Source organism: Schistocerca nitens, chromosome 6, assembly GCF_023898315.1.
Source record: "Schistocerca nitens isolate TAMUIC-IGC-003100 chromosome 6, iqSchNite1.1, whole genome shotgun sequence".
Classification (NCBI taxonomy): Eukaryota; Metazoa; Arthropoda; class Insecta; order Orthoptera; family Acrididae; genus Schistocerca; species Schistocerca nitens.
This window is the reverse complement of record NC_064619.1, coordinates 714,076,847-714,103,811: the sequence shown is the minus strand read 5'-3', so window position 1 is coordinate 714,103,811 and position 26,965 is coordinate 714,076,847. Positions and strand designations below refer to the sequence as shown.

General features: G+C 46.3%; 1 protein-coding gene across 1 annotated transcript in view; it reads right to left on the bottom strand.

Annotated features, from left to right (window-relative positions):
• LOC126262814 (probable cytochrome P450 6a14) overlaps positions 1-26,965 on the bottom strand; it is a 48,516-nt gene that overhangs the window by 20,631 nt on the left and 920 nt on the right. Inside the window, exons 2-3 of the mRNA XM_049959660.1 lie at positions 25,415-25,635; positions 2,086-2,324 (exon numbers count right to left, since the gene is read on the bottom strand). Coding sequence (XP_049815617.1) covers positions 2,086-2,324; positions 25,415-25,601 — 426 coding nt within the window. The 5' untranslated portion in view covers positions 25,602-25,635. The remainder of the gene's footprint in view (positions 1-2,085; positions 2,325-25,414; positions 25,636-26,965) is intronic.

The window sequence follows — 26,965 nt, the reverse complement described above, 5'->3', positions numbered from 1 at the left end:
ACTTGGGTCCACGGCTTCGTGAGGTCTGCGCCACATTAGAACCCTACCATCGGCTCTTACCAACTGATACCGGGAGTCATCTGACGAGTCCACGGTTTTACAGTCGTTTACGGTCCAACCGTTGTGGTCACGAGCCCAGTAGAGTAGCTACAGGCGATGTCGTGATGTTGACGAAGCTACTGGCGTCGGTCGTCTGCTGCCATAGCTCATTAACGCCAAATTTCGCCGCACTGTCCTAAAGGGTGCTTCCGTCGTACATCCAACATTGATTTCTGCCATTATTTCACGCAGAGTTGCTTGTCTGTTAGCACTGACACCTCTACGCTGCTCTCAGTCGTTGAGTGAAGGCTGTCAGCCACTGCGCAAGGAGAGGTAATACTTGGAATTTGGTATTCTCGGCACAATGTGACCCCCGAATACTGAATTTTCTTCAATTTTCGAAATGGAAGGACCCATGCGTCCAGCTCCAACTACCATTCTATCTTCAAAGTCTCTTAATTTCCGTCGTACGGCCATAATCACGTCGGACACCATTTCACATAAGTCACCTGAGTTCAAATGACAGCTCCGTGCAATGCACTGCCCTTTTGTACCTAGTGTACGCGATATGTATAAGTACATATCACTATTCCATAACCTTTCATCTCAGTGTAAAGAAAGTCATGTCAGTCGATGGCGACTAAGGGAAGTTGAAATTTTTGTCATGTTTTCGAAAAACGGCAGAACGCGAAATTTTCAGTATTGTACACGGTATTCATGTTCGGAAAGTTCTTCTCATTTTCGTAATACTGACGTTGCAATTCCTCCCAAAGTACCATGCCGCCACTTGGATGGCCAAAATTTGACGTCTTCCACACTCAGTTAGCTGAAGGAAGCACGAGCGCGCGTCCGTGGCACGGTTGCCTGCTTGCTTCACACGTTTGCTCCACACTGAGCCTTCTGGCTGTGAACATTCGCTAATAAAGTACAGACGCAAATGGTGGTCTGGTAGCTATGCCAATACACTATCTGCTGGAGGACAGTGTTGAAGCCATTATCAGTACATCTACCATCCTCCAGATGGCATATGCCGTCATCGGACTAATATCGAAGTCGCCTTTGCAGGTGTACTAATATTTCTGAAAGCTGTGCACTTGTAAAGTGCTACCCTACATGGTGTAATGGTTTTTTATTTACGTGACCGTTACGGCACTCCAACCCCAGTTCTCGATACCAGTAATATCGTACTACTTTTCTGCGAAGTAACAGACATATCTTTGTGCCAATACTCACATTTGGTTTTATTAATGTATAGGTACTCCCATGTATCGATATATTACAGTGATATGGTTCTTGTGTGTATTCATTTCTGTGAGACTGTCATAATCTTTGACTTACTTGTAACCATTTTGGCGCGAATGTTTGTTTCACTTTCCAGAAGTTAAGTTGTTATTTCGCTTTTTAATAGAACAGTCAACTCTTGTGTTTGGTTAAAGTGGAAATTAAATATATGAAGATTGGTACAAAACTGTTTTCTTGATGATGTGACAATTAAGAAGAAGTATATGTGACTTTACAAGAAGTTTAATAAAAATGTGGATCGTGAACACCAAGTCAAAAATTATTTCTACCATACCATTGTTCTGATCTGGGATTGTTTGATCATTAAGGATTTTCTGAAAAACGCATTTGTTAGGTCTTCAAATATTGCTAAAATACAGATCTGGACCTTCTAACAGTCAAAGTGGAATCACCCTAGAATCAACAAGATGAGCCATAACAATTTCGACGAAATCTACGTGGGAATCCATTCAAGATAAGCGCCAAAATTAATGACTTTTTTACAGTGACATCATTATTTCCATTCTGACGATACCATCCACAGTCAACAACTTTCTTGTTGCCCGATAAATCGAACATATGCTGCGTCAGCAACGTTATAAATCTAATTTCTAACCTACTTTGCAAGTGGTGGTATTGTTAGAATGGCCACATCCAAAAGCCAAAAGCAGGTTTTCGGAATGTCAGTGATAAAACGCTATACTAAAGCAAGAACAATGCGTGATCCTGAATCTTACGCTCTATGCACCGTGCCACGCCACTCACCTGGAACATCATCTTCATTTTGCCAGAAGTGAACGTGGGCGTCAGCTTCGCACGTAGCTTGCGCCACTTGCTCCCACCCAGCAAGAACAGGTGTCTGGAGAGCGGTTCGCGTTCGTCCACCCTTATTCCCCTGTCTTGGAATGTCCAGAAATCCTTCACGAGTACGCTGCGTATTAGATCTGGTTCCACTAGCACTAGAGCGGGTCGGTTGAAGAAATAAATTCCACCAAAACGGTGCCCTGTAACAAAACGAAGGTCATTCATGGTTTATAAAGTTTCAATTAATAACTGTTACGTCATCTCTATTGTACAACAAACATCTCGCCTCATGCCTAAAATATACCCCAAATCATCGAACAAACTCACTAGTGTTGTTGTTGTTGTTGTCTTCAGTCCTGAGACTGGTTTGATGCAGCTCTCCATGCTACTCTATCCTGCGCAAGCTGCTTCATCTCCCAGTACCTATTGCAACCTACATCCTTCTGAATCTGTTTAGTGTATTCATCTCTTGGTCTCCCTCTACGATTTTTACCCTGCACGCTACCCTCCAATGCTAAATTTGTGATCCCTTGATGCCTCAAAACATGTCCTACCAACCGATCCCTTCTTCTAGTCAAGTTGTGCCACAAACTTCTCTTCTCCCCAATCCTATTCAATACCTCCTCATTAGTTACGTGATCTACCCACCTTATCTTCAGCATTCTTCTGTAGCACCACATTTCGAAAGCTTCTATTCTCTTCTTGTCCAAACTGGTTATCGTCCATGTTTCACTTCCATACATGGCTACACTCCATACAAATACTTTCAGAAATGACTTCCTGACACTTAAATCTATACTAGATGTTAACAAATTTCTCTTCTTCAGAAACGATTTCCTTGCCATTGCTAGTCTACATTTTATATCCTCTCTACTTCGACCATCATCAGTTATTTTACTCCCTAAATAGCAAAACTCGTTTACTACTTGAAGTGTCTCATTTCCTAATCTAATCCCCTCAGCATCACCCGATTTAATTTGACTACATTCCATTATCCTCGTTTTGCTTTTGTTGATGTTCATCTTATATCCTCCTTTCGAGACACTGTCCATTCCGTTCAACTGCTCTTCCAAGTCCTTTGCTGTCTCTGACAGAATTACAATGTCATCGGCGAACCTCAAAGTTTTTACATCTTCTCCATGAATTTTAATACCTACTCCGAATTTTTCTTTTGTTTCCTTTACTGCTTGCTCAATATATACACTCCTGGAAATGGAAAAAAGAACACATTGACACCGGTGTGTCAGACCCACCATACTTGCTCCGGACACTGCAAGGGGGCTGTACAAGCAATGATCACACACATGGCACAGCGGACACACCAGGAACCGCGGTGTTGACCGTCGAATGGCGCTAGCTGCGCAGCATTTGTGCACCGCCGCCGTCAGTGTCAGCCAGTTTGCCGTGGCATACGGAGCTCCATCGCAGTCTTTAACACTGGTAGCATGCCGCGACAGCGTGGACGTGAACCGTATGTGCAGTTGACGGACTTTGAGCGAGGGCGTATAGTGGGCATGCGGGAGGCCGGGTGGACGTACCGCCGAATTGCTCAACACGTGGGGCGTGAGGTCTCCACAGTACATCGATGTTGTCGCCAGTGGTCGGCGGAAGGTGCACGTGCCCGTCGACCTGAGACCGGACCGCAGCGACGCACGGATGCACGCCAAGACCGTAGGATCCTACGCAGTGCCGTAGGGGACCGCACCGCCACTTCCCAGCAAATTAGGGACACTGTTGCTCCTGGGGTATCGGCGAGGACCATTCGCAACCGTCTCCATGAAGCTGGGCTACGGTCCCGCACACCGTTAGGCCGTCTTCCGCTCACGCCCCAACATCGTGCAGCCCGCCTCCAGTGGTGTCGCGACAGGCGTGAATGGAGGGACGAATGGGGACGTGTCGTCTTCAGCGATGAGAGTCGCTTCTGCCTTGGTGCCAATGATGGTCGTATGCGTGTTTGGCGCCGTGCAGGTGAGTGCCACAATCAGGACTGCATACGACCGAGGCACACAGGGCCAACACCCGGCATCATGGTGTGGGGAGCGATCTCCTACACTGGCCGTACACCACTGGTGATCGTCGAGGGGACACTGAATAGTGCACGGTACATCCAAACCGTCATCGAACCCATCGTTCTACCATTCCTAGACCGGCAAGGGAACTTGCTGTTCCAACAGGACAATGCACGTCCGCATGTATCCCGTGCCACCCAACGTGCTCTAGAAGGTGTAAGTCAACTACCCTGGCCAGCAAGATCTCCGGATCTGTCCCCCATTGAGCATGTTTGGGGCTGGATGAAGCGTCGTCTCACGCGGTCTGCACGTCCAGCACGAACGCTGGTCCAACTGAGGCGCCAGGTGGAAATGGCGTGGCAACCCGTTCCACAGGACTACATCCAGCATCTCCACGATCGTCTCCATGGGAGAATAGCAGCCTGCATTGCTGCGAAAGGTGGATATACACTGTACTAGTGCCAACATTGTGCATGCTCTGTTGCCTGTGTCTATGTGCCTGTGGTTCTGTCAGTGTGATCATGTGATGTATCTGACCCCAGGAATGTGTCAATAAAGTTTCCCCTTCCTGGGACAATGAATTCACGGTGTTCTTATTTCAATTTCCAGGAGTGTAGATTGAATAACATCGGGGAGAGGCTACAACCCTGTCTCACTCCTTTCCCAACCACTGCTTCCCTTTCATGCCCCTCGACTCTTATAACTGCCATCTGGTTTCTGTACAAATTGTAAATAGCCTTTCGCTCCTTGTATTTTACCCCTGCCACCTTCAGAATTTGAAAGAGAGTATTCCAGTTAACGTTGTCAAAAGCTTTCTCTAAGTCTATTATAAGCGGAAATATAAAAAACCCTTAGTCAGTATTGTAAAATGAAAATATAAGAACTCTCTGAACTTACGAATACCATGTACAGTACTTAAAATTTAGCATGCCGCCATGGTTCCGAAAACAAGGCAAAAATTTCAACTTTCCTTTGTCGTCATCGACTCACGTGTCTATCTTCTCACTGACAAATGTCATGGGATAGCAACATGCACATATACGGATGGCGGCAGCATAGCGTACACAAGGTGTAAAAGAGCAGTGAACTGGCGTGGCTGTCATTTGTACGCACGTGGTTCGTGTGAAAAGCTTCCAGACGTGATTACGTCCGCGCGACGGCATTTAACAGAGTTTTGAACGTGGAATGGTAGTTGGACCTAGAGGTATGGCACATTCAGTTTCGGAAATCGTTAGCGAATTCAATTTTCCTAGATCCCCAGTGTCAAGAGTGTGCCGAGAATATCAAATTTCAGGCATTACCTTTCACCACGGACACTCAGTGGCCAGCGGCGTTCACTTCGTACAAACCAACCATCAGACTGACTCCCGGATGGGTGAGATAGTAATAAACATCCCTGGCGTAGAGAAACAACTGAAAGATTTCAAAGCGAATACATAACCAGGTCCGGCTGGAAACTACAAAGAGTACTGCACGGCATTGGCCCCTTACCTAGCTTGCATTGATCGTCAATCTCTCGCCCAGTACAAAGTCCCAAGCGTCTGGAAAAAAAGCGCAGCGAATCCTTTATATAAGAAAGGTAAAAGAACGGACCCGTAAAATTACAAACCAGTAACCCTAACATCGGTTTGCTGCAGAATTTCTGAACATTTTCTCAGTTCGAATATAATAAATTTTCTTGAGACTGAGAAACTTACGTCCACGAATCAGTATGGTTTTAAAAATTATCGCTCGTGCGTTACTCAGCTTGCCCCTTTCTCACGTGATTTACTGCGAACTATGGATCAAGGAGAACAGGCAGATTCCATATTTCTAAATGTCCGGAAAAAATATGACACGGTGCCCCGTTGCAGTCTGATTACGAAGGTATTAGCATATGGAATAAATTCACAGATATGTGAGTGGGCCGATGACTTCTTAAGTAATAGAACCCTTATCAACGATGACAAGTGTTCATCAGAGATAGGGGCACTGTCACGAGCGCCCCAGGGAAGTGTGATAGGACCGTTGTTTTTCTCTATACACATAAATAATTTGACGGACGAGGAGGGCAGCTATCTGCTGTAGTTTGCTGATAATGCTGTGGTGTACGGTAAGGTGTCGAAGCTGAGTGACTGTATGAAGAAACAAGATGACTTAGACAAAGTTTCTAGGTGGTGCGGTGATGGGCAGCTAGCTCTAAATGTGGGAAAATGTAAGTTAATGCGGATGAATGGGAAAAACAAATCTGTAGTGTTCGGACACAGCATTAGATGGGTATTGCTTGACACAGTCATGTCGTTTAAATATCTGAGGGTAACGCAGCAAAGCAATATGAAATGGACTGAACACGTGAGGACTGTGGATGGGAAGGCGAATGGTCCACTCCGGTTTATTGGGAGAATTTTAGGGAAGTGTAGTTCATCTGTAAAGGAGAGCGCAATTAGGGTGCTGGTGCGACCAATTGTTCAATACTGCTCGAGTGTTTGAGATCCGTACCATGTGGCATTGAAGAAGGCAATCGAGGCACTTCAAAGGTGGGCTGCTAGATTAGTTACCGGCAGGTTCGAACAGCACGCAAGTATTACGGAGATACTTCGAGAACTCAAATCGGAGTACCTGAAATGTTAGCGACATACTTTCAGAGGAATAGTATTGAGAAAATTTAGAGCATCGTTTTGAAGCTGACTGCCGAATGATTCAACAAGCGTCAGCATATACTGCGTGTCAGGACCACGAAGATAAGGTTTGAGAAATTAGGGCTCGTATGGTGGCATATTAACAATCGATTTTTCCTCACTCTGTTTGTGAGTGGAACGGGAAAGGAAATGAGTAGTAGTGAGTGGTAGAGGGTACCCTCCGTCACGAACCGAACGGTGGCTTGCGGAGTATCTATGAAGATGCAGTTGTAGATGACAGCAGCGGCGTCTGCGTAGAGTTGTCAGCACTAACAGGCCAGTAGCTCTGCTCGAAACAGCCACAGGCACCAATGTAGCACATGCGGCGAACGTATCCGTAAGGACAGTACGACAAAATCTGGCTTTAACGGGCAATGGCAGCAGACAGCCGACGCCATCGCCTTTGCCAACAGCACGATATCGCATGCATCGGCTCTCCTGGGCTCGTGACCGTGTCGGTTGTACCCTAGACTGGGTAACTGGATAACCGTGACCTGGTCATATGAGACCCGATTTCAGATGGTAAGAGCTGATGCTAGGGAGCCAGTGTGGCGCAGAGCCCACGAACACATGGACCCACGTGGTCAACAAGGCACTGTGCAAGCTGGTGGTGGCTCCAGAATGGTGTGGTCTACGTTTACAAGGGCTGTACAGAGTCCTCTGGTCCAGCTGGACCGATCACTGACTGAGAATCGTTATGTTCGGCTACCTGGAGGGAAGAGAACCACTTGTATGAATATCAAGAGCTCAGATGGCAACCCAGTTCTAAGCAAAGAAGGGAAGGCAGAAAGGTGGAAGGAGTATATAGAGGACAAACTGCCTATTGGCTTCTGTCTCGGGTTCTTCGGCCGACGTTCATCTAATGATTTTTCTGACGTTTCGCCAGCACGAGTGGCTGGCATTGTCAAAGCTTCACCCTCCATTGCCGGTGGTGAACTGGAGGCGAGCTCGCGGCCGCAGACTATATGTACCTGGCGCGCCAACGTCCGAGGGCTTCCTCGCGGTCATTTCCGGTGCGGTTCTCCTCTTGCTACCTGCGACGGTCGTTCGCTGCAGTACGGGAAGCCAGGATCCGTTTACCTTAAGGCTTTCCTCTTTCTTGTTGAAACTGTTCGCGTGTTTTTGGATTTCTACAGCTTCTCTGAACAAGCGCGTGTGATAGTGCTTCTCTACAGCCAGAACTTCCGTGTCGGCGAATTTTATTACGTGGTCGGTCTCATTCAGTGCGTGCTCTGCCACGGCCGATTTCTCCACCTGCCCCAACCTGCAATGTCGCTTATGCTCTTTGATCCTGGTGTTAATGGATCGTCCAGTCATTCCGACATAAACTTTTCCGCATGTGCTAGGTATACGGTATATTCCCGACATTGCAAGTGGGTCTCTTTTCTCCTTCGCCGATCTAAGACACTCTTTGATCTTCCTTGTCGGTTTGAAAATCGTCTTTACGCCGTGTTTGCGCAATATACGGCCGATTCTGTCCGTCACTCTGGGAATGTATGGCAGAAAGGCCGTACCCGACATTTCTTTTTCTGGTTCCTTACTTCGCCGAGTGTTTAGCTCTGTTACACTTCTAATGTAATTTGTGGAGTACCCATTGCTCCTCAGAACAGTTTCCAGGTGTTGCATTTCTCGTTTGAGGTGTTGAGGCTCACATATTCGTCCTGCTCTCGTTACGAGCGTACTAATCATGCCTCTTTTCTGGCTCGGGTGGTGGTTTGACAGTTTGTGCAGGTATCGGTCCGTGTGTGTCGGTTTTCGATACACGCTGTGTCCCAGGTTTTCGCCGTCCCTTGTGACCAGCACATCTAGAAATGGCAGTTTCCTGTCCTTTTCTACCTCCATGGTAAATGTTATGTTGGCATGGAGGCTGTTCAAGTGTCTCAGGAATTCACCGAGCTGTTCTTCACCATGGCTCCACACCACGAAAGTATCATCGACGTACCTGTACCACACCTTAGGTTTGCAAGTCGCCGAGTCCAGTGCCTGTGCTTCGAATTGTTCCATGAAGAAGTTGGCCACCACTGGACTGAGAGGACTCCCCATGGCGACGCCTTCCAGCTGTTCGTAGAAATCGCCATTCCACGTGAAATAGCTCGTGGTGAGACATGCATGGAAGAGCTTTTTGATGTCTTGCGGGAACATGGAACCGATGTGCTCCAGAGCGTCGCTGAGTGGCACTTTCGTAAATAACGAAACAACATCAAAACTGACCAGGATGTCGTTTGGCGCAAGTTTCAGTTTCTTCAGCTTCTCAATGAAATGTCCTGAGTCCTTAATGTATGTGTCGGTCTTTCCCACGTGTGGCTGGAGCAGAGAGGCCAAGTGTTTCGCCAGTTTATACGTTGGTGAGCCAGGAGCGCTAACGATCGGTCTCAGTGGAACGTTGTTCTTATGGATCTTGGGTAATCCATACAGCCGAGGTGGTAGGGCTTCTGTGTTGCGCAGGTTTCCCTGTATGTCCGCCGGCAGAGAAGACGCCTTGATTAATCGATTCGTATTCCGAGTGATACGCTGCGTCGGATCTGCGCTTAGTTTTCGGTACGTCGTCGGATCTAATAGGTCTCGGATCTTTTGCTCATAATCTTCGGTCTTCATTACGACGGTCGCATTCCCCTTATCGGCAGGCAGTACCAATATACTCTTGTCGGCGTTGAGATTCTTAATGGCTTGTACCTCTTCTTTCTTCAGGTTGCAAGCTGGTGGTTTTGCTCGGCGCAGTATCCTGGCTGTTTCAGTGCGTATTTCCTCTGCCCTTTCACAAGGAAGGGTCCGAATGGCTGCTTCGGTGTTGGCAATGATGTCCTCCATAGGTATAGTTCTCGGGATGATAGCGAAATTCCCTCCTTTTTGAAGGACTGACACTTCCTCTTCGGTCAATTGTCGTTCAGTGAGGTTGACCACTGTGTGTGACATGTCGGGAATCGCCTTGTCGGTCTGCTTCCGGCATCTTTCAAACTTTTTCTTTTGCCGCTCGGTGCAGCGCTCGAGTTCGTTCTGCATGCTCCTGTGAGTGATGCTGTCGATCTTGTCCCAGTCGTCTCGATGCATTCTGCTACTTAGTTGATAGAAAATGTCCAGAAGTTCCTGATCCGTTCTTGCCAAGTCTCTCCGTGTTGTATGTATTCGCTCACGAAGAAAAGCTCGTTCCATTCTGTCGTAGATACGATGTGCTTGGGCGGTGGTGAATAGGCGCTTGCATCTCAAGAACTTCGGTGTAGCACATTCATCTCGGCACCGTGACAGAAAGGCGAGAGAGGACATCAGTCGCGCTTTCTTCTTCCGTCGTTGGTCAAGGCGTCGGTACAATCTGCAAATCTCCTCCCCGTAGAGGCGTAATACAAAATTGTTAAGGCTTTCGTGGCCACTTGTTGACAAACTGCCTATTGGCTTCTGTCTCGGGTTCTTCGGCCGACGTTCATCTAATGATTTTTCTGACGTTTCGCCAGCACGAGTGGCTGGCATTGTCAAAGCTTCACCCTCCATTGCCGGTGGTGAACTGGAGGCGAGCTCGCGGCCGCAGACTATATGTACCTGGCGCGCCAACGTCCGAGGGCTTCCTCGCGGTCATTTCCGGTGCGGTTCTCCTCTTGCTACCTGCGACGGTCGTTCGCTGCAGTACGGGAAGCCAGGATCCGTTTACCTTAAGGCTTTCCTCTTTCTTGTTGAAACTGTTCGCGTGTTTTTGGATTTCTACAGCTTCTCTGAACAAGCGCGTGTGATAGTGCTTCTCTACAGCCAGAACTTCCGTGTCGGCGAATTTTATTATGTGGTCGGTCTCATTCAGTGCGTGCTCTGCCACGGCCGATTTCTCCACCTGCCCCAACCTGCAATGTCGCTTATGCTCTTTGATCCTGGTGTTAATGGATCGTCCAGTCATTCCGACATAAACTTTTCCGCATGTGCAAGGTATACGGTATATTCCCGACATTGCAAGTGGGTCTCTTTTCTCCTTCGCCGATCTAAGACACTCTTTGATCTTCCTTGTCGGTTTGAAAATCGTCTTTACGCCGTGTTTGCGCAATATACGGCCGATTCTGTCCGTCACTCTGGGAATGTATGGCAGAAAGGCCGTACCCGACATTTCTTTTTCTGGTTCCTTACTTCGCCGAGTGTTTAGCTCTGTTACACTTCTAATGTAATTTGTGGAGTACCCATTGCTCCTCAGAACAGTTTCCAGGTGTTGCATTTCTCGTTTGAGGTGTTGAGGCTCACATATTCGTCCTGCTCTCGTTACGAGCGTACTAATCATGCCTCTTTTCTGGCTCGGGTGGTGGTTTGACAGTTTGTGCAGGTATCGGTCCGTGTGTGTCGGTTTTCGATACACGCTGTGTCCCAGGTTTTCGCCGTCCCTTGTGACCAGCACATCTAGAAATGGCAGTTTCCTGTCCTTTTCTACCTCCATGGTAAATGTTATGTTGGCATGGAGGCTGTTCAAGTGTCTCAGGAATTCACCGAGCTGTTCTTCACCATGGCTCCACACCACGAAAGTATCATCGACGTACCTGTACCACACCTTAGGTTTGCAAGTCGCCGAGTCCAGTGCCTGTGCTTCGAATTGTTCCATGAAGAAGTTGGCCACCACTGGACTGAGAGGACTCCCCATGGCGACGCCTTCCAGCTGTTCGTAGAAATCGCCATTCCACGTGAAATAGCTCGTGGTGAGACATGCATGGAAGAGCTTTTTGATGTCTTGCGGGAACATGGAACCGATGTGCTCCAGAGCGTCGCTGAGTGGCACTTTCGTAAATAACGAAACAACATCAAAACTGACCAGGATGTCGTTTGGCGCAGGTTTCAGTTTCTTCAGCTTCTCAATGAAATGTCCTGAGTCCTTAATGTATGTGTCGGTCTTTCCCACGTGTGGCTGGAGCAGAGAGGCCAAGTGTTTCGCCAGTTTATACGTTGGTGAGCCAGGAGCGCTAACGATCGGTCTCAGTGGAACGTTGTTCTTATGGATCTTGGGTAATCCATACAGCCGAGGTGGTAGGGCTTCTGTGTTGCGCAGGTTTCTCTGTATGTCCGCCGGCAGAGAAGACGCCTTGATTAATCGATTCGTATTCCGAGTGATACGCTGCGTCGGATCTGCGCTTAGTTTTCGGTACGTCGTCGGATCTAATAGGTCTCGGATCTTTTGCTCATAATCTTCGGTCTTCATTACGACGGTCGCATTCCCCTTATCGGCAGGCAGTACCAATATACTCTTGTCGGCGTTGAGATTCTTAATGGCTTGTACCTCTTCTTTCTTCAGGTTGCAAGCTGGTGGTTTTGCTCGGCGCAGTATCCTGGCTGTTTCAGTGCGTATTTCCTCTGCCCTTTCACAAGGAAGGGTCCGAATGGCTGCTTCGGTGTTGGCAATGATGTCCTCCATAGGTATAGTTCTCGGGATGATAGCGAAATTCCCTCCTTTTTGAAGGACTGACACTTCCTCTTCGGTCAATTGTCGTTCAGTGAGGTTGACCACTGTGTGTGACATGTCGGGAATCGCCTTGTCGGTCTGCTTCCGGCATCTTTCAAACGTTTTCTTTTGCCGCTCGGTGCAGCGCTCGAGTTCGTTCTGCATGCTCCTGTGAGTGATGCTGTCGATCTTGTCCCAGTCGTCTCGATGCATTCTGCTACTTAGTTGATAGAAAATGTCCAGAAGTTCCTGATCCGTTCTTGCCAAGTCTCTCCGTGTTGTATGTATTCGCTCACGAAGAAAAGCTCGTTCCATTCTGTCGTAGATACGATGTGCTTGGGCGGTGGTGAATAGGCGCTTGCATCTCAAGAACTTCGGTGTAGCACATTCATCTCGGCACCGTGACAGAAAGGCGAGAGAGGACATCAGTCGCGCTTTCTTCTTCCGTCGTTGGTCAAGGCGTCGGTACAATCTGCAAATCTCCTCCCCGTAGAGGCGTAATACAAAATTGTTAAGGCTTTCGTGGCCACTTGTTGACAAACTGCCTATTGGCTTCTGTCTCGGGTTCTTCGGCCGACGTTCATCTAATGATTTTTCTGACGTTTCGCCAGCACGAGTGGCTGGCATTGTCAAAGCTTCACCCTCCATTGCCGGTGGTGAACTGGAGGCGAGCTCGCGGCCGCAGACTATATGTACCTGGCGCGCCAACGTCCGAGGGCTTCCTCGCGGTCATTTCCGGTGCGGTTCTCCTCTTGCTACCTGCGACGGTCGTTCGCTGCAGTACGGGAAGCCAGGATCCGTTTACCTTAAGGCTTTCCTCTTTCTTGTTGAAACTGTTCGCGTGTTTTTGGATTTCTACAGCTTCTCTGAACAAGCGCGTGTGATAGTGCTTCTCTACAGCCAGAACTTCCGTGTCGGCGAATTTTATTACGTGGTCGGTCTCATTCAGTGCGTGCTCTGCCACGGCCGATTTCTCCACCTGCCCCAACCTGCAATGTCGCTTATGCTCTTTGATCCTGGTGTTAATGGATCGTCCAGTCATTCCGACATAAACTTTTCCGCATGTGCAAGGTATACGGTATATTCCCGACATTGCAAGTGGGTCTCTTTTCTCCTTCGCCGATCTAAGACACTCTTTGATCTTCCTTGTCGGTTTGAAAATCGTCTTTACGCCGTGTTTGCGCAATATACGGCCGATTCTGTCCGTCACTCTGGGAATGTATGGCAGAAAGGCCGTACCCGACATTTCTTTTTCTGGTTCCTTACTTCGCCGAGTGTTTAGCTCTGTTACACTTCTAATGTAATTTGTGGAGTACCCATTGCTCCTCAGAACAGTTTCCAGGTGTTGCATTTCTCGTTTGAGGTGTTGAGGCTCACATATTCGTCCTGCTCTCGTTACGAGCGTACTAATCATGCCTCTTTTCTGGCTCGGGTGGTGGTTTGACAGTTTGTGCAGGTATCGGTCCGTGTGTGTCGGTTTTCGATACACGCTGTGTCCCAGGTTTTCGCCGTCCCTTGTGACCAGCACATCTAGAAATGGCAGTTTCCTGTCCTTTTCTACCTCCATGGTAAATGTTATGTTGGCATGGAGGCTGTTCAAGTGTCTCAGGAATTCACCGAGCTGTTCTTCACCATGGCTCCACACCACGAAAGTATCATCGACGTACCTGTACCACACCTTAGGTTTGCAAGTCGCCGAGTCCAGTGCCTGTGCTTCGAATTGTTCCATGAAGAAGTTGGCCACCACTGGACTGAGAGGACTCCCCATGGCGACGCCTTCCAGCTGTTCGTAGAAATCGCCATTCCACGTGAAATAGCTCGTGGTGAGACATGCATGGAAGAGCTTTTTGATGTCTTGCGGGAACATGGAACCGATGTGCTCCAGAGCGTCGCTGAGTGGCACTTTCGTAAATAACGAAACAACATCAAAACTGACCAGGATGTCGTTTGGCGCAAGTTTCAGTTTCTTCAGCTTCTCAATGAAATGTCCTGAGTCCTTAATGTATGTGTCGGTCTTTCCCACGTGTGGCTGGAGCAGAGAGGCCAAGTGTTTCGCCAGTTTATACGTTGGTGAGCCAGGAGCGCTAACGATCGGTCTCAGTGGAACGTTGTTCTTATGGATCTTGGGTAATCCATACAGCCGAGGTGGTAGGGCTTCTGTGTTGCGCAGGTTTCCCTGTATGTCCGCCGGCAGAGAAGACGCCTTGATTAATCGATTCGTATTCCGAGTGATACGCTGCGTCGGATCTGCGCTTAGTTTTCGGTACGTCGTCGGATCTAATAGGTCTCGGATCTTTTGCTCATAATCTTCGGTCTTCATTACGACGGTCGCATTCCCCTTATCGGCAGGCAGTACCAATATACTCTTGTCGGCGTTGAGATTCTTAATGGCTTGTACCTCTTCTTTCTTCAGGTTGCAAGCTGGTGGTTTTGCTCGGCGCAGTATCCTGGCTGTTTCAGTGCGTATTTCCTCTGCCCTTTCACAAGGAAGGGTCCGAATGGCTGCTTCGGTGTTGGCAATGATGTCCTCCATAGGTATAGTTCTCGGGATGATAGCGAAATTCCCTCCTTTTTGAAGGACTGACACTTCCTCTTCGGTCAATTGTCGTTCAGTGAGGTTGACCACTGTGTGTGACATGTCGGGAATCGCCTTGTCGGTCTGCTTCCGGCATCTTTCAAACTTTTTCTTTTGCCGCTCGGTGCAGCGCTCGAGTTCGTTCTGCATGCTCCTGTGAGTGATGCTGTCGATCTTGTCCCAGTCGTCTCGATGCATTCTGCTACTTAGTTGATAGAAAATGTCCAGAAGTTCCTGATCCGTTCTTGCCAAGTCTCTCCGTGTTGTATGTATTCGCTCACGAAGAAAAGCTCGTTCCATTCTGTCGTAGATACGATGTGCTTGGGCGGTGGTGAATAGGCGCTTGCATCTCAAGAACTTCGGTGTAGCACATTCATCTCGGCACCGTGACAGAAAGGCGAGAGAGGACATCAGTCGCGCTTTCTTCTTCCGTCGTTGGTCAAGGCGTCGGTACAATCTGCAAATCTCCTCCCCGTAGAGGCGTAATACAAAATTGTTAAGGCTTTCGTGGCCACTTGTTGACAAACTGCCTATTGGCTTCTGTCTCGGGTTCTTCGGCCGACGTTCATCTAATGATTTTTCTGACGTTTCGCCAGCACGAGTGGCTGGCATTGTCAAAGCTTCACCCTCCATTGCCGGTGGTGAACTGGAGGCGAGCTCGCGGCCGCAGACTATATGTACCTGGCGCGCCAACGTCCGAGGGCTTCCTCGCGGTCATTTCCGGTGCGGTTCTCCTCTTGCTACCTGCGACGGTCGTTCGCTGCAGTACGGGAAGCCAGGATCCGTTTACCTTAAGGCTTTCCTCTTTCTTGTTGAAACTGTTCGCGTGTTTTTGGATTTCTACAGCTTCTCTGAACAAGCGCGTGTGATAGTGCTTCTCTACAGCCAGAACTTCCGTGTCGGCGAATTTTATTACGTGGTCGGTCTCATTCAGTGCGTGCTCTGCCACGGCCGATTTCTCCACCTGCCCCAACCTGCAATGTCGCTTATGCTCTTTGATCCTGGTGTTAATGGATCGTCCAGTCATTCCGACATAAACTTTTCCGCATGTGCAAGGTATACGGTATATTCCCGACATTGCAAGTGGGTCTCTTTTCTCCTTCGCCGATCTAAGACACTCTTTGATCTTCCTTGTCGGTTTGAAAATCGTCTTTACGCCGTGTTTGCGCAATATACGGCCGATTCTGTCCGTCACTCTGGGAATGTATGGCAGAAAGGCCGTACCCGACATTTCTTTTTCTGGTTCCTTACTTCGCCGAGTGTTTAGCTCTGTTACACTTCTAATGTAATTTGTGGAGTACCCATTGCTCCTCAGAACAGTTTCCAGGTGTTGCATTTCTCGTTTGAGGTGTTGAGGCTCACATATTCGTCCTGCTCTCGTTACGAGCGTACTAATCATGCCTCTTTTCTGGCTCGGGTGGTGGTTTGACAGTTTGTGCAGGTATCGGTCCGTGTGTGTCGGTTTTCGATACACGCTGTGTCCCAGGTTTTCGCCGTCCCTTGTGACCAGCACATCTAGAAATGGCAGTTTCCTGTCCTTTTCTACCTCCATGGTAAATGTTATGTTGGCATGGAGGCTGTTCAAGTGTCTCAGGAATTCACCGAGCTGTTCTTCACCATGGCTCCACACCACGAAAGTATCATCGACGTACCTGTACCACACCTTAGGTTTGCAAGTCGCCGAGTCCAGTGCCTGTGCTTCGAATTGTTCCATGAAGAAGTTGGCCACCACTGGACTGAGAGGACTCCCCATGGCGACGCCTTCCAGCTGTTCGTAGAAATCGCCATTCCACGTGAAATAGCTCGTGGTGAGACATGCATGGAAGAGCTTTTTGATGTCTTGCGGGAACATGGAACCGATGTGCTCCAGAGCGTCGCTGAGTGGCACTTTCGTAAATAACGAAACAACATCAAAACTGACCAGGATGTCGTTTGGCGCAAGTTTCAGTTTCTTCAGCTTCTCAATGAAATGTCCTGAGTCCTTAATGTATGTGTCGGTCTTTCCCACGTGTGGCTGGAGCAGAGAGGCCAAGTGTTTCGCCAGTTTATACGTTGGTGAGCCAGGAGCGCTAACGATCGGTCTCAGTGGAACGTTGTTCTTATGGATCTTGGGTAATCCATACAGCCGAGGTGGTAGGGCTTCTGTGTTGCGCAGGTTTCTCTGTATGTCCGCCGGCAGAGAAGACGCCTTGATTAATCGATTCGTATTCCGAGTGATACGCTGCGTCGGATCTGAGCTTAGTTTTCGGTACGTCGTCGGATCTAATAGGTCTCGGATCTTTTGCTCATAATCTTCGGTCTTCATTACGACGGTCGCATTCCCCTTATCGGCAGGCAGTACCAATATACTCTTGTCGGCGTTGAGATTCTTAATGGCTTGTACCTCTTCTTTCTTCAGGTTGCAAGCTGGTGGTTTTGCTCGGCGCAGTATCCTGGCTGTTTCAGTGCGTATTTCCTCTGCCCTTTCACAAGGAAGGGTCCGAATGGCTGCTTCGGTGTTGGCAATGATGTCCTCCATAGGTATAGTTCTCGGGATGATAGCGAAATTCCCTCCTTTTTGAAGGACTGACACTTCCTCTTCGGTCAATTGTCGTTCAGTGAGGTTGACCACTGTGTGTGACATGTCGGGAATCGCCTTGTCGGTCTGCTTCCGGCATCTTTCAAACTTTTTCTTTTGCCGCTCGGTGCAGCGCTCGAGTTCGTTCTGCATGCTCCTGTGAGTGATGCTGTCGATCTTGTCCCAGTCGTCTCGATGCATTCTGCTACTTAGTTGATAGAAAATGTCCAGAAGTTCCTGATCCGTTCTTGCCAAGTCTCTCCGTGTTGTATGTATTCGCTCACGAAGAAAAGCTCGTTCCATTCTGTCGTAGATACGATGTGCTTGGGCGGTGGTGAATAGGCGCTTGCATCTCAAGAACTTCGGTGTAGCACATTCATCTCGGCACCGTGACAGAAAGGCGAGAGAGGACATCAGTCGCGCTTTCTTCTTCCGTCGTTGGTCAAGGCGTCGGTACAATCTGCAAATCTCCTCCCCGTAGAGGCGTAATACAAAATTGTTAAGGCTTTCGTGGCCACTTGTTGACAAACTGCCTATTGGCTTCTGTCTCGGGTTCTTCGGCCGACGTTCATCTAATGATTTTTCTGACGTTTCGCCAGCACGAGTGGCTGGCATTGTCAAAGCTTCACCCTCCATTGCCGGTGGTGAACTGGAGGCGAGCTCGCGGCCGCAGACTATATGTACCTGGCGCGCCAACGTCCGAGGGCTTCCTCGCGGTCATTTCCGGTGCGGTTCTCCTCTTGCTACCTGCGACGGTCGTTCGCTGCAGTACGGGAAGCCAGGATCCGTTTACCTTAAGGCTTTCCTCTTTCTTGTTGAAACTGTTCGCGTGTTTTTGGATTTCTACAGCTTCTCTGAACAAGCGCGTGTGATAGTGCTTCTCTACAGCCAGAACTTCCGTGTCGGCGAATTTTATTACGTGGTCGGTCTCATTCAGTGCGTGCTCTGCCACGGCCGATTTCTCCACCTGCCCCAACCTGCAATGTCGCTTATGCTCTTTGATCCTGGTGTTAATGGATCGTCCAGTCATTCCGACATAAACTTTTCCGCATGTGCAAGGTATACGGTATATTCCCGACATTGCAAGTGGGTCTCTTTTCTCCTTCGCCGATCTAAGACACTCTTTGATCTTCCTTGTCGGTTTGAAAATCGTCTTTACGCCGTGTTTGCGCAATATACGGCCGATTCTGTCCGTCACTCTGGGAATGTATGGCAGAAAGGCCGTACCCGACATTTCTTTTTCTGGTTCCTTACTTCGCCGAGTGTTTAGCTCTGTTACACTTCTAATGTAATTTGTGGAGTACCCATTGCTCCTCAGAACAGTTTCCAGGTGTTGCATTTCTCGTTTGAGGTGTTGAGGCTCACATATTCGTCCTGCTCTCGTTACGAGCGTACTAATCATGCCTCTTTTCTGGCTCGGGTGGTGGTTTGACAGTTTGTGCAGGTATCGGTCCGTGTGTGTCGGTTTTCGATACACGCTGTGTCCCAGGTTTTCGCCGTCCCTTGTGACCAGCACATCTAGAAATGGCAGTTTCCTGTCCTTTTCTACCTCCATGGTAAATGTTATGTTGGCATGGAGGCTGTTCAAGTGTCTCAGGAATTCACCGAGCTGTTCTTCACCATGGCTCCACACCACGAAAGTATCATCGACGTACCTGTACCACACCTTAGGTTTGCAAGTCGCCGAGTCCAGTGCCTGTGCTTCGAATTGTTCCATGAAGAAGTTGGCCACCACTGGACTGAGAGGACTCCCCATGGCGACGCCTTCCAGCTGTTCGTAGAAATCGCCATTCCACGTGAAATAGCTCGTGGTGAGACATGCATGGAAGAGCTTTTTGATGTCTTGCGGGAACATGGAACCGATGTGCTCCAGAGCGTCGCTGAGTGGCACTTTCGTAAATAACGAAACAACATCAAAACTGACCAGGATGTCGTTTGGCGCAAGTTTCAGTTTCTTCAGCTTCTCAATGAAATGTCCTGAGTCCTTAATGTATGTGTCGGTCTTTCCCACGTGTGGCTGGAGCAGAGAGGCCAAGTGTTTCGCCAGTTTATACGTTGGTGAGCCAGGAGCGCTAACGATCGGTCTCAGTGGAACGTTGTTCTTATGGATCTTGGGTAATCCATACAGCCGAGGTGGTAGGGCTTCTGTGTTGCGCAGGTTTCTCTGTATGTCCGCCGGCAGAGAAGACGCCTTGATTAATCGATTCGTATTCCGAGTGATACGCTGCGTCGGATCTGCGCTTAGTTTTCGGTACGTCGTCGGATCTAATAGGTCTCGGATCTTTTGCTCATAATCTTCGGTCTTCATTACGACGGTCGCATTCCCCTTATCGGCAGGCAGTACCAATATACTCTTGTCGGCGTTGAGATCACACGCGCTTGTTCAGAGAAGCTGTAGAAATCCAAAAACACGCGAACAGTTTCAACAAGAAAGAGGAAAGCCTTAAGGTAAACGGATCCTGGCTTCCCGTACTGCAGCGAACGACCGTCGCAGGTAGCAAGAGGAGAACCGCACCGGAAATGACCGCGAGGAAGCCCTCGGACGTTGGCGCGCCAGGTACATATAGTCTGCGGCCGCGAGCTCGCCTCCAGTTCACCACCGGCAATGGAGGGTGAAGCTTTGACAATGCCAGCCACTCGTGCTGGCGAAACGTCAGAAAAATCATTAGATGAACGTCGGCCGAAGAACCCGAGACAGAAGCCAATAGGCAGTTTGTCAACAAGTGGCCACGAAAGCCTTAACAATTTTGTAGTATATAGAGGGTTTATACAAGGGCGATGTACTTGACGACAATATTATGGAAATGGAAGAGGATGTAGATGAAGAGGAAATGGGAGATAAGATACTGCGTGAAGAGTTTGAAAGAGCACTGAAAGACCTGAGTCGAAACAAGGCCCCGGGAGAAGACAACATTCCATTAGAACTACTGATGGTCTTGGGAGAGCCAGTCATGACAAAACTCTACCATCTGGTGAGCAAGATGTATGAGACAGGCGAAATACCCACAGACTTCAAGAAGAATATAATAATTCCAATCCCAAAGAAAGCAGGTGTTGACAGATGTGAAAATTACCGAACTATCGGTTTAATAAGTCACAGCTGCAAAATACTAACGCGAATTCTTTACAGACGAATGGAAAAACTGGTAGAAGCGGACCTCGGCGAAGATCAGTTTGGATTCCGTAGAAATGTTGGAACACGTGAGGCAATGCTAACCTTACGACTTACCTTACAAGAAAGATTAAGAAAAGGCAAACCTACGTTTCTAGCATTTGTAGACTTAGAGAAAGCTTTTGACAACGTTAACTGGAATACTCTCTTTCAAATTCTGAAGGTGGCAGGGGTAAAATACAGGGAGCGAAAGGCTATTTACAATTTGTACAGAAACCAGATGGCAGTTATAAGAGTCGAAAGGCATGAAAGGGAAGCAGTGGTTGGGAAAGGAGTGAGACAGGGTTGTAGCCTCTCCCCGATGTTATTCAATCTGTATACTGAGCAAGCAGTAAAGGAAACAAAAGAAAAATTCGGAGTAGGTATTAAAATTCATGGAGAAGATGTAAAAACTTTGAGGTTCGCCGATGACATTGTAATTCTATCAAAGACAGGAAAGGACTTGGAAGAGCAGTTGAACGGAGTGGACAGTGTCTTGAAAGGAGGATATAAGATGAACATCAACAAAAGCAAAACGAGGATAATGGAATGTAGTCAAATTAAATCGAGTGATGCTGAATGGATTAGATTAGGAAATGAGACACTTCAAGTAGTAAAGGAGTTTTGCTATTTAGGGAGTAAAATAACTGATGATGGTCGAAGTAGAGAGGATATAAAATGTAGACTGGCAATGGCAAGGAAATCGTTTCTGAAGAAGAGAAATTTGTTAACATCTAGTATAGATTTAAGTGTGAGGAAGTCGTTTCTGAAAGTATTCGTATGGAGTGTAGCCATGTATGGAAGTGAAACGTGGACAATAAATAGTTTGGACAAGAAGAGAATAGAAGCTTTCGAAATGTGGTGCTACAGAAGAATGCTGAAGAAAAGGTGGGTAGATCACGTAACTAATGAGGAGGTATTGAATAGGATTGGGGTGAAGAGAAGTTTGTGGCACAACTTGACTAGAAGAAGGGATCGGTTGGTAGGGCATGTCCTGAGGCATCAAGGGATCACAAATTTAGCATTGGAGGGCAGCGTGGAGGGTAAAAATCGTAGAGGGAGACCAAGAGATGAATACACTAAGCAGATTCAGAAGGATGTAGGTTGCAGTAGGTACTGGGAGATGAAGAAGCTTGCACAGGATAGAGTAGCATGGAGAGCTGCATCAAACCAGTCTCAGGACTGAAGACCACAACAACAACCTGGAGACCATTTTCAGCCATTCATTGACTTCTTGTTGCCACTAACGATGGAATTTTTATGGATGACAATCCGCCATGCCACCGGGCCACAGTTGTTTGCGACTCGTTTACAGAGCATTCTGGATAATTCGAAAGAATGAGTTTGCCACCCAGATCACCCAACATTAATCCCGTCGAATATCTGAGGAACGGATTCGAGAGGTCAGTTCGTGCACGAAATCCTGCACCCCATTATTTCTGCAGAGGCTTCCAACAACTCGAGTCACGTCGAGTCACGTCGAGTTACTGCTCTAAGCCGAACAAATGGTGGTCCGACACGCTATTAGGAGGTATCCTGTGACTTTTGTCCCTTCAATGTATAATCAGGTTTGTGACTTCATCTAAAATTTTCAAAATTACAATTGTTTTAGATTTAATGTACTTCCCACTATTTAAAGACCTCTTTTAAGTCGTGGCAGCTGTGTACGGACACCACCTATTAGATAATGTTGGACATGCAATAATATCTCTCCTAACAATCACTCCGAAAACTATACTTAATCGCAAATAGAGAAAAGAAGCGTACGTATTTTAAAAATACGAGCCCATTCCTAGCAACTCACGTTAAAACTCGTGGTGACTTCATAAAACACTGATCTTGTGTCAGTACTGCACTTTTGTGCGTCTGTCGCATCTCTGACTACTTTCTATCCGTGACAATTAGCATTTAAATATTTGCTCACTAGAAGACTACTATAAATGGTATGCAGCACTGGTACTAGTCGAAGACCAGCAAACTTATTACTGAATCATAAACTGCATTCCATTACATCTCATTAGAATATGTTGCAGTACAAACAAGTAAACTTTGATTGTTTTCTGTAAAATTCAAACTTTCGGTTAGATATTGAGCTATGGAATATAATTTTTTCACAATATCTTATTAGAAAAATATCATTGAAAACAAGATTAATGGAACTCATTACAAGACTACCTGAGGACGAATTCTCGTACTTTAGATTTTTCTTGAGTGAGATTGGGCAGTCATTAATGTGCTGAACTTGTATTCCGTAGGAGCGAGGCTCACGTCTCCGTAGAACCATTCAAAGTCAAGTTTTCCACGGATTTCCTAAATGACTGAGAGTAAATATTCTCAAAATAGGACGCAACCTGTTCATTCCCGCCATTCACTCATAACATCGATGTCGATGAGACGTTTACGTGCAACATTTCTTCCTTTCTTCTTTATTTGCAACTGAACTTAGTAACGTTATATTTGAATAATTTATCAAAACCGCTAAAGCAAAAATATGTGGATGATATTCGCTGCTCGAAATTTAATGCAAAAAGAAGTTCATACTGCCATTTAAACAAAATGCTGCCATTTAAACAAAATTTAAATCATGACAGCACCTGCCCATTGACGGTTTATTATACTCGTACATACAGACTGCCAGTCTGGGAAACTGTGTGACGATCACTCTTCCAGGTTCTCGCACGCACGTTTCTAACCGTCTTCCATTCCACTACCTGAACTGTTCTTCAAAAGCTTCGTAATTATTTGTAACGTGTATAAATGAATGAAAATACACTGATGGGTAAAAATCGTAAAGCCATAAAATAATAAAATTACAATAATGAAATTTCGGGAATACGTGTGTCTAAGTAAAATATTTATGTGATTAACATTGCAAGAACACAGGTTAATGTAGCGGCCCTATAAGCCACTACAAATACGAAATGATGGTACATAAGTAACCAGTGTAACCGCTAGAATGTTGAATGCGAGCGTGCAGACGTGCACGCATTGTGATAATTTTAAAAAATCCCATAACTGTAAGTAACAGAACATAAACTCCGTCTAGCACGATTTACAGGCGTTATAGCCCGTAAAATAATACCGTGCCACGAAGGTGTGTTCAGCGCGCAACCTAAAACATATTGCCAGTTATTTAAAGGAAGTGATGATTTAGAAATTTACCATCGATAAAGATGGTAGAATGTGTGAAATACTGTAAAATATATCAACAGAAGACCGAGAAGAGTTTATGCAGATAGAAATACGTACGATCAACGAAAGGATAGCTTTAGGTGTGTTCCTGCAAGAATTACCATAATCAGTAAAAATGAAATAATGAAAAATCTTCAGATCTGAGCTGAAATTAAAAAAAGAAAACAGAATACACCAAAAAATATTTCAACTTGTCCTTAACAAGTGTTTGACTGAACATGAAGACACCCCAAGGAATTGAAAAAAGCATACCTGGTACCATTTCATAAGAAAGCATAAAAAAATCGACAGATATAGGGGCATAAGCATTACCGCATTAGTGGAAAAGTTAAATGGTAGGATCAGAAAAGAAATTCTGAAGAACGAAATTATAGTAGGAGAAGAGCAGAGTGGTTTTACCGCAGGTACATTCTGTGTAAATAATATATTTACAATAAAAGAGATAACTAAAAACTGAATATCCAGGGGAAGAGACATACACAAGATTTTCACAAATTTAAAAAAAGCATGTGACACTGCACCAACAAGGAATCCATGTCTAAATCTTGAAGAAAACACAATGAATAGGACATATGTTGCAGATTACCAGGAATTAGAGACAAGAATGAAAATATGAAACGAAATTTCCCGAGTAATAGGACCAACCACAGGCCTCAGACAAGGGTGCTGTACGACCTCTGTTCAGTTTAAATATTATCTGAACGAAGTTCTTAATGAATGGATGAAAAAATGTTGAGGAATGTAGCGAGACACAGATGTGTATTAGTTGTCAAGTTTATTTTTCGTCGATGATAAAATAATACTAGCGGCAGATGACTATTATACAGAATACCTGATGAAGGAAATCATAGAAACAAACTGTAAGTCCAGATTAACAACATGTTTAAACAAAATAAAATATCTCTCAGTAGGAAATAACCAACACGATATTACTATAGATGCAACAACTAACAAGGCACGTGGAAAGTAGAAATATCAGAGATTTATAACCTCAGACCTGGTTTCCAGTGAAGACGAAAGAAGACAGAGGGCAAAACATGCTAAATAAGCAACCTTTAGGGTGAGTTCCTTACTTCGGTCAGAAGAAACTAAGAAAAAGATGAAAAACGTCATATGAATCGTTAACACAAAGAATTTTTTAGGTGGAGCTGAATCCTGGGAAATGATAAAACGAGATAGGAGACTTGAAACCGTGCAAATCAATTTTTCGAAAAGAAGTTTTAGAGTGTCAAAGCGAGAGAAGATTCAGATAAAGACATCAGGAAACGAATGAAGACTACCACGTACATCACCGAAGAGTTGGGAAGAGATTAGGGGATGAACGATGTCCGAAAAAAGTAACATGGTGGCCGCCTCCGAACAAGAGACAAAGAGGAAAACTGTGCAGAAGTGAAAAATCAAGTGCTTCCAGGTCACTTTATCGAAACTAGTAAATTCGGTCGGACAACAGGCTATCCTTAGGTATAAAAAAACAGTTATTAATGTGCTGTAGTTAATGTCGCTTTTATTCCTGAGGAAAATCTGTTTGACCAAAACTGATAGCATTAATAAATTATCATACAGCTATTGTGAGAAATCATTATTTTTCAAAAATGTAGGAAATTAGTTAATGCCTCTGACGCTAACGATGGTCTTGTTGAGGGACACGTAAATTGTTTATAAGATACGTGCGGTACACGTCACCCTTCTAAAACTGTATTTCTCGATGCACTTCGAACGTCTCCCCTCTTACCTGGGTCTGTGGTCCAACCTACCTTTTAGCTGTTTGTACGCGTCCGTGACATCCGCTGCCATGGACTGCTTTCCCACAAAACTTTTGTAGACATTGCCGAAGGGGAACTGTGGTTCCAGGTAGGGCACTCCCTTGCTCTTCCAGTACTTGTACGAGTAGGCGAACCACACGTACACTACCGCTGCGATCAGCAACAGCACACCCAACATTTTGATGACTGAAGATTCCGCAAAGAAGGTGATTCTAAAATAAAAAAGGCTAATGTTGGACGTCAAAGCAGTAATTAGTGGAAAAAATTTTCTCACTTGTGTGACATATGTGGCATTGTTAATATTATTAATATATAAATACATATGCAATGTATAAAGGAAAACCTTTATTAGCAAAAATCTCGAAAACTTCTTGAACGATTTACTTTAAACTTTTAGAAAATATTGCAATGAACATTTCGACGAACATAATTTGCAAATGAACATAACTTAAAGTAGTATATATCGTTTGTTATATCGAAAAACTAAGAAATTGTCCGTTCCGCCCCTTGCATGGGAAGCAATGGAACCCGTGTCCTTTTTAATTTCTTCGATGACACATCTTACAGATAAGACAGGCTCCATCGTTCAAAATGGTTCAAATGGCTCTGAGCACTATGGGACTTAGAACTTAGAACTACTTAAACCTAACTAACCTAAGGACATCACACACATCCGTGCCCGAGGCAGGATTCGAACCTGCGACCGTAGCGGTCGCGCGGTTCCAGACTGTAGCTCCTAGAACCGCTCGGCCACCTCGGCCGGCGGCTCCATCGTCGTTACCATAAATGCCACAGCACGAGATATGTGCACGCTGAGTGGATTTCTGCCATGCATTCCAACCCTCAGTTGAAGTGGAATGTAATTTCTTGCAATATGTACATGCCGTATCTTCGTCATCTTCGGTGCTTTTACCCCTCTTTCTTGTCCCTCATTTCTGCCCTGCTGTAACTCTGCGTACGGCTGCAGCATTTCCAGGGCTAAAAGTAGGGAAGCTCAACAGAGTGGAGTTATTCATGGATGCACTTGGAGTATCAGTCATCAAAGAACACTGACGTCTAGCTTCCATCTCAGTCGTTTGTAATCTGTCGCTCCAGTCAGTTTCTGCGAGTTCAGGAGGTCGGTTTGAGAAGTCAATAGGTGCTTTAGTGGGAAGGTTTGCTGAGCGATTGACTGAAGGATTTTCAATGGAATTGGCTGCTGCCTCAATCGAAATGTCAGTCGTCGCAGCTGGTAGGAAGTCTTCGTCTGAGAAGACGTTGAAATTCGTTGGACAAATACCTTTTTTCTCGAATCCTTTCACTACAGTTCTCATGAACGCTTCATGAACAAAAGCTTGCCCAAACAAGAGACAGATTTGCCACAAAGTGACAACTTTGCCTGTGTTCGATCTCAACCACCTTCTCACTTCGTCTTCATAAAACAGGCTCAAGGATTTCAGAAATGCTACATCCAGGGGCTGAAGTTCATGCGAGCACTTTGGCGGAAAGCACAATAAACTAACACCGTTGCTGCGAGCTAGTTCTGGCATCTCCAAGTTTTTC